Source organism: Myotis daubentonii, chromosome 9, assembly GCF_963259705.1.
Source record: "Myotis daubentonii chromosome 9, mMyoDau2.1, whole genome shotgun sequence".
Taxonomy (NCBI): Eukaryota; Metazoa; Chordata; class Mammalia; order Chiroptera; family Vespertilionidae; genus Myotis; species Myotis daubentonii.
Window position 1 is genome coordinate 55,713,031 of NC_081848.1, and position 7,909 is coordinate 55,720,939.

Genomic DNA, 7,909 nt, shown 5'->3' on the forward strand with positions numbered 1-7,909 from the left:
TCACTAATGTAACAATTATTCACATTCTTCACTGTGAGTGGTAGTCAAATGAAAAGACTCAAGCTTACAATAAGCACCAAATCTCTCTTTGGTAAACTTTTACAATTTTATAGCAAGCCATGTGTAATTGCTCAACATAAAGTAACATGCCCCAGGTCAACGGGCCTTAGTCTTGCCTGGGAAGAGCAAGTGTGACTGAGCACGCATCTCTAATCATCTATGCAACTGTCCAGTTTAAAAGAAATACAACCATCTTCATTAATGACACATTTCAAGAAGTTCAAATATAGAGATTCAAAGGGCCACCCATTCATTCATTCGACATTTATCAAGTTTGTACTATGTGACAGCCACTGTGTTGGTTTCTGGAAATGCCATGTTCAACAAAACGTCCCTGCCTTTATGGAGCTACATCAATCAATGAACAAAACTAATAAAGAAGATAATTAAGGAGTAGCTGTGCTAAGAAGGAAATGAGCAGGTTGATATGACCCAGTTACCTTAGGGTGGTGAGAGACATGTGAGCTAAGACCTGATATATGAAAAGCAACCAATCTTGAAGAGCCCAGGAGAGGATGCTGTAATCAGCAAGAACAAGGCCCTGAGGCAGGACCGTGCTCAGAGGGTTGGAAAACAAGAAAGGTGGTCAGGCTAGAATGGATTTCAAAGGGGACAGTGATTCAGGTGAAATTCCAGAGATGGGCTGAGGGAGCTCATGCAGGGTCTTCTAGGCCAGGGTGAGGAAATGAGACTTTACTCTAAATGCAATGAGAAGCTGTTAGGGAGTTTGAAGCAGAAGAGGGTTATAATCCCATTTATGTCTTTAAGGGATTACTCAGGCTGACGTGTAGTGAATGAATACACTGGAACAAGAGTGGAAGTAAGAAGAGTAGCCAGGAGGCGGTTGGGGTTGTCCATGCCAGCAGTGTGGCAGCTCAGTCCAGGATGGTGACACTGGAGATGGAGAGACTTGAGAGATGTCTTAGAGGTTAAGTGGAGAGGTCCTCCACATGCAGATCTCTCCTCTGGAACTCCGGTCTCGTAAATCCTCTTGCCTACTTGACATCTCCACCTGGATATTGAATATGCATTTCAAATTTTGCCCCAACTCAGACTCTTGATCTGTCACCCACAAACCTGCTCTTCCCCCACTTCACTCTTCCAGGAGTCCTCCTTAAGTCCTCTCATCTCAGTGCCCACATCCAATTATGAATAAGCCTTGCTGACTCCATCTTCAAAATATATCTGGAATTCAACCACTTTCACCATCTCTACAGCTGCCACCCACATTAAGCCACCATTACTACTCACTTGGAATATTGCAATAGCCTCCATTTGCTCTCCCTGCTTCTGCCCTTGCTCTCTATAACCACTATGCTCCTGTTAAAATGTAAGTCAGATTATGACATTCTTCTCTTCTGCTAAAGCCCTCCAATGACTTTCCAGAATACAATTTCTTTGCTCCCCCTCTGACCCTATCTCCCACCACTCTCCCACTGGCTCACCCTTCTCCGGGCATACCGGCCTCCTTGCTGTACTTTAAATCTACCAAACACAATCCTGCCCCAGGACTTTTGCACATGCTTTTCCTTCTGTCTGGCTCCAGATGTCTACTTCTGCTCCACCCCCTTCATTCAGGACTCTGCTCAAATGTAATCAGCCTAAAGAGGTCTTCCCGGACCACTCCATATAATGAAATAATCTTCATTACTTTGTTCCCTTGCCTTGTTTTATTTTTTTTATAGAACGTATAACCTCCTGACATCATACAGTATATTTCTTTGTTTATTCATTTATTGTCTAGCACCCTACCCTAAAATGTAAGCACCATTAATTTTGTTCATTACTTTATCCTCAACACCTGGACCAGTACCTGGCACACCAAATTGATGCTCCATAATGTGTGTTCAATAAATAAATGAAAGTGGTGGTATGGAGCCAAGGGAGGCGAACATTTCATGAGAGGGCTTTTCAGCACTACTACGAGTGAAGAAGGCAGGGCTCCAAAAGAGCCCTCTCTAGGTTTGGTGGGGAAAGGGGGCTTCCCAGCATCCAGGGAACCAGTCAGGAAGGCTTCCAGAAGTCAGTGGGAAAGGCACAAAAATCATTCTTGCTTCTATCTCTGTGCTCCAGAAGAAGAGACCCAAGGGAGTGTCTAGTCCAAGTGAGACCTCTAGCCAGAGTGCTGAGAGGAATGTGTGGACTGCAGATTCAGGAAGAGGCTGACAAGCCCTATGGGGGTAGGTACACCCCAGGGCTTGTGAGGGAGCCAGAGATCCCATGGGGTGGCCGCCTCCTCCTATTCTCAGTCTCTGCAGTGGCCCTCTGGGAAGAAATGCAGCTGCAGCCTCAGTGAGAGCTGAGCCCTGAGACTACATGGCCCCTGTCAGGGCTCTCAATGCCCAGCCAACAGCTGGGGAGCCTACAGGGAGGGCACAGTCCACCGTTGCCAGTGACAGAAGCAAGCCCTTCTTGTTAATATAGCCTTGCACCTCAGACTGTGGGCTACCACATCTTTTGTCTCCAGATTCTCACCACAATCACTCCTAGAGATCACTATTATTATCCCCAAATTTGCAAAGTGAGGAAATAGGCTCGGAAGGCCAGTGACTTCCACAAAATCAGACAGGAAACTGGGGTCTGTACTGAACTTAAGTCATTGTTCTGCAAACTCCACACTGAAGTGGTGTTCTCAGGATGGGTCTGGGTATTCGAGGCTTTTGCGCAAAGAGCATTTCTGGTGCAGCACTGCGGGCCAGACAGGAGGCAAGACCTGAGCAGATGGAGTTTTCTTTCCAGATGAAGAGATAGTGCCTCCTAGAGCGGCACTGGATACCCCAGGTTGAGATGGTCAAGGAGTCCATTTTCCTCCCTCAAAGCAGGGACCGGAGCTGCATTTGGAAAGCTTAGTGCAAAGCTTTCGCAGCAATCCTAGACTCCAGTATAGATGCAGCTGGACTTCCAAACGTCCAGGGAAGACAGCAGGAGCTGGCCTAATGAGCAGGCTGTCACGTCCAGTTTGACTCAGGTTTACCCACTCAGACTCTCGGAGTCCATCTCTCGAGTCTCTCTCTCGTTTGCGCGTTTCTCTGCCTCTGACTCTAGCCTTCTGCTTTCTGACTGTCTCTCAGCCTCTTGGGTATATCTCTCACGGACTCACTATCTCAGCTCTGAGTGTGTCTCTCTCCAAATCTCTTCCCATCTGACTTCTACGCCTACCCTGTTTCTGGGTCCTCCTACCCCAAATCAGAGGACAGAGGAACCCAAAGTCAGTTGGGAGGTGAGCGCCCTTGGCCAGCGTTTCCTGTGGACACAGGGAGAGTCTTGTGCTGGAGAGGTTTGGAAAGAGTGTGCCCGGGAGCCAAGGGCAGCCGCGCCGCGTCGCGCTGCCAGCTTCTGCCTCCCTTGCTGCCTGGGGAGGAGTCAGAGCGCGCGCGCTCCGGGTGTGGAGAGGTAGGGGGATGGCCTCCGCGGCCACCCAGGGGATCCCAAGCTCCTCCCTTCCTTGCTCCTATTGGCCTCGGGCGCCCCCGCCCCCAGCAGCCGGCTCTAGCTCGGGGGACCCGTAGGCTACTACTGGATAAATAGCCCCCCGGCGCCCGGCTTGAAGTTAGGGGTGGAGAAGCCCCAGGGCACTGCCGCCACTTTCCCGGGTGCCCGTCAGGCCGGACCGGACAAGGCAGGGTGGGGGGTGAGTGGGTATACATCCAGACCCCCAGCACTTTGCTATCACACGGCGCCCGGCCGGGGCTCCAGGGTGGCAGAAAGTTTAGGGCAAGCCTTGCCGCTGGGGTTGGGCAAAGCCTGGACTGAGCCGCCCCGGGCCGAGATATGGAGCTGCTGTCGCCACCGCTACGCGACGTAGACTTGACGGGTCCCGACGGCTCTCTCTGCAACTTTGCTACAGCGGACGACTTCTACGATGACCCGTGTTTCGACTCCCCGGACCTGCGCTTCTTTGAGGACCTGGACCCGCGCCTCGTGCACGTGGGCGCATTTCTGAAACCTGAGGACTCCCACTTCCCTGCGGCTGTGCACCCGGCCCCCGGCGCCCGCGAGGACGAGCATGTGCGCGCGCCTAGTGGGCACCACCAGGCGGGCCGCTGTCTACTCTGGGCTTGCAAGGCGTGCAAGCGCAAGACCACCAACGCCGACCGCCGCAAGGCTGCCACCATGCGCGAGCGGCGCCGCCTGAGCAAAGTCAACGAGGCCTTCGAGACGCTCAAGCGCTGCACGTCTAGCAATCCTAACCAGCGGCTGCCCAAGGTGGAGATCCTGCGCAACGCCATCCGCTACATCGAGGGACTGCAGGCGCTGCTACGCGACCAGGACGCCGCGCCCCCTGGCACCGCGGCTGCCTTCTACGCGCCCGGCCCGCTGCCTTCTGGCCGCGGCGGCGAGCACTACAGCGGCGACTCCGACGCATCCAGCCCGCGCTCCAACTGCTCCGACGGCATGGTGAGGCTGGAACCCCGGGATAGAGGAGGAGTGGGGCAGCTCTCGGGGTACATCTGTGAAGCATTTCCTCTGTGGGGAGGGTTGGACAGGGAACCTTCCGGGGAGTGGATCCCGTGTCCTGGGTAGTGTTTGGGGGACGCACGGCAAACATGCGAGCCACCTGATTGGGAGTGCTATTAGAACACTGCTGCGCCGTGGTCTGTTCCCCACCCCCGGCCGTATTCCTATTTCCAAAGTTAAGATATGTACTCCTAGGTGACTGTCCGCCTTCTACTTGGCCTGACAGCTCCTGTCCACCCTAATCCCAGCTCCACCATCAAGTAGGACAGGAAATTCGTGGCTGAGACTTGGGGAGCTGGGGTGGGGACACAGAGAGTGATGTTCCAGTGGCCCCGCGGCCTGAGTCGATCGCCCTTGCCCTTTGCAGATGGATTACAGCGGCCCCACCAGCGGCGCCCGGAGACGGAACTGCTACGATGGCTCCTACTTCAGCCAGGCGCCCAGCGGTGCGTATTCGCGCCTCGTTCCCACGTTCCCCTTTGAACAATCTTGGCTTCCCCCTCCCTAGGACCGTCCCCCCGACACACACACCCACCTCCCCCACCTCCCCACCCACCCCCGCTCCACACACACAAATCCTGGAAGAAGGTGCAAGGAACGAAATACTAAGCGCTTAGCTCCCTCTCTTTTTGCCCGCACTCTCGGTGGATCGCGCCGGACAGTGGCAGGCCATCCGTTTCCGGTCGGCCCCAAAGCACGGGGACCCGCGTGGGAGAGTTGTCGGAGACTCACCCCCTGCATACTAACCTCTCCCTCCCCGCGCAGAACCGAGGCCCGGGAAGAGCGCTGCAGTGTCGAGCCTCGACTGCCTGTCCAGCATCGTGGAGCGCATCTCCACCGAGAGCCCCGCCGCGCCCGCGCTTCTGCTGGCCGACCCGCCGCCCGAGCCGTCCCCGGGCGCGCACGAGGCGGCCGCCCCGGACGAGGACGATCGCGGCGCCCCAACCCCTACCCCCGATATTGCGCCGCAGTGCCCCGGGGGCGCGAACCCCAACCCGATCTACCAGGTGCTCTGAGGGTGTCGACGGGCCCGTGTGGAAGGACGACGCGATCCACCGCCCGAGGGATGGTGCCCCTAGGGTTCCCTCGCGCCCAAAAGATTGAACCACTGCCCCCAATCGCGCTTTAAAAGCGACCCCTCGCGAGGGAGGAGAGGCAGGAGAACTGATGTGTTTCCGCCTTCGTACCCCAGAGCAAGGACACAGTCTTTTTTCCCCCACCCTTCCCTGAGACCCACTGCGATGAGCGGTCTGTGTTCCTCCGTGGGCCAGAGCTGATCCTAGAGGGGCCAGGCCCTTCCTCTTCCTCACCCCTTGCCGCGTGGGTGGGACTCGCGCAGACCTAGGCCCCAACCCATACGCCCCAATCCCTTATGCGGTCCGTCGTCGGTCATGGCCTCTCCTTTCGTGAGCCCTGGAGACAGCTCTTTCCCACCCCCTGCGCGCCGAGCTCCGGTCCCAAGTGTAACAAGTGTAACGGTAACCTCTCCCACTCCCTATTCAGGACCACTTTTTGTAATACTTTTGTAATCTATTCCTGTAAATAAGAGTTGCTTTGCCCGAGCAGGAGCCCCGAGGGCTGTATTTATCTCTGAGGCATGGTGTGCAGTGCGAAAGGAACTTTGTATGTTTATACCAAAGGGGGGCGAGCCGCTGGCCTCGCTCAGGTGTTGGAAATAAAAATGCTAATTTATACCAAGGCGGTCCTGGCTTTCCCTAGGGGTCGGGGCAGACTACTGACCCAATACAGCAGCTAGCCCTGCAGGTGGCAGGCGGATTGCAAGGAGGAGCTGGGAGAAGGAATGGAGGGGCACCTGTGTCTCCAACATGTGGGGAGGTTCTTATGACCATGACCAACATGATCACACGTCAGTCAGTGGTTCTCATGTCAGATGCATATTAGAATGATCTGACTAGTTTATAAAGTGATCCATGCCTGCCCCCACCTCACCCCTGAGAATCTGTTTTATCTATCTGCCCCAGACACCTGGGGCCAGATACTGGTATTTCCTTTTTTTAAAATATATTTTTTATTGATTTCAGATAGGAAGGAAGTGGGAAAGAGAGATAGAAACAATGATGAGAGAGAATCGTTGATCAGCTACCTCCTGCACACCCCACACTGAGAATAGAGCCTGTAACCTGGGCATGTGCCCTGATTGAGAATTGAACTATGACCCCCTGGTTTATAGGTTGATGCTCAACCACTGAGACACACTGGCTGGGGTGGATATTGGTATTTCCAAAAGCTTCCCAGGTGATTCTGACGAGCATAAGAGATTGAGAATCACACTTCTCCATACACAGAGGGGAGCCAGAAGGGTCACTGAGAAGTCATGGCCCCAGGTGCCACTCAGAATCCTCATGGGTACAGAGGGTGTGCTATGGTGCTCACCGCATTACAAGGAAACACTAAACGAGTGTAAAGGGGCATGGCAAGCTGCCTGGTACTCACAGGCTCTTAGCGATAGGTGTAAACACAAGGGGACATCGTTGAAGATGAGGCAGGCCCAGACGTCTCAGCTCAGCCAGTAACCAGGCACCTCAGGTAGAGCATCTCAGCCAGCACTCTGATCCCCTAAGACCCAGACCCTGCAAGGAGAGGGGCACGTGCAAACCTGCATCCCGCAGGTGGCACAGATGCTCTCATCAAGATATGGACACTCTGGGAGCAGAGATGGGGCCACTGATTTAGCCAAGGTGCTGGGGAAGAGGTGCCACTTGAGCTGAATCTTGAGAAACAAGAAAAACAACCCACACACAACCACAGGGGAGAGTTCATACACACACATACTCACACAAATACACACAGAGGCACTTCTGCCCTCCCATCCTCCCGCCTGGCAAAAATTCTTCCCCATTCACATGCCACCCCAACCCCACCCCCTAACACTCAAGACATCAGTGCTTCCTATTCCCACCCTTACAGACCCTTTTCCCCTCGAAAACCTTATAAGCCCACTTTCAAGGGCTCCTCTCACCAAGTGGAGGCCCTGGGGGAAGCAGGCACGATGTGATGCCAGCAGGAAGGGCCTCATTTCCTATCTGAGCATCTGCTCTCTGCTCCCAGGAGAGCCTTTGCTCTCCCCAACGCAGGGTCCCTGAGGAGCCAGCAGGGTTGCTCTGTTACTAATGATCCTCTGCTTGTCTCCTGGCTGCTTCCCCAGATGTGCCTCTGGGTGTCTTACACTCGTTGAGACCCCTTGGGGCTCATTCATGAATTCATTCATTTAACAGATGCCAAGCCCCATGCTGGGTGAATGCAGAGACCAGTGGACACAGTTCCTGCCCTCGGGAAGCACCCAGACATTTGGGAAAATTGTATCTGTCAGCAGCTGGTTACATGACAATGAATTAAGTGCTATAATGGGGGTATATGCAGCAGAGGGAAC

At 54.3% G+C, this 7,909-nt stretch overlaps 1 protein-coding gene across 1 annotated transcript; it reads left to right on the forward strand.

Annotated features, from left to right (window-relative positions):
• Positions 1-3,584: 3,584 nt before the first annotated feature.
• Positions 3,585-6,383, forward strand: MYOD1 (myogenic differentiation 1). The gene is made up of 3 exons (XM_059709063.1): positions 3,585-4,458; positions 4,886-4,964; positions 5,284-6,383. The coding sequence occupies exons 1-3, from the start codon at positions 3,832-3,834 to the stop codon at positions 5,532-5,534; spliced, it is 957 nt and encodes a 318-aa protein (XP_059565046.1). The 5' UTR covers positions 3,585-3,831; the 3' UTR covers positions 5,535-6,383.
• The last annotated feature ends 1,526 nt before the right edge of the window (positions 6,384-7,909 follow it).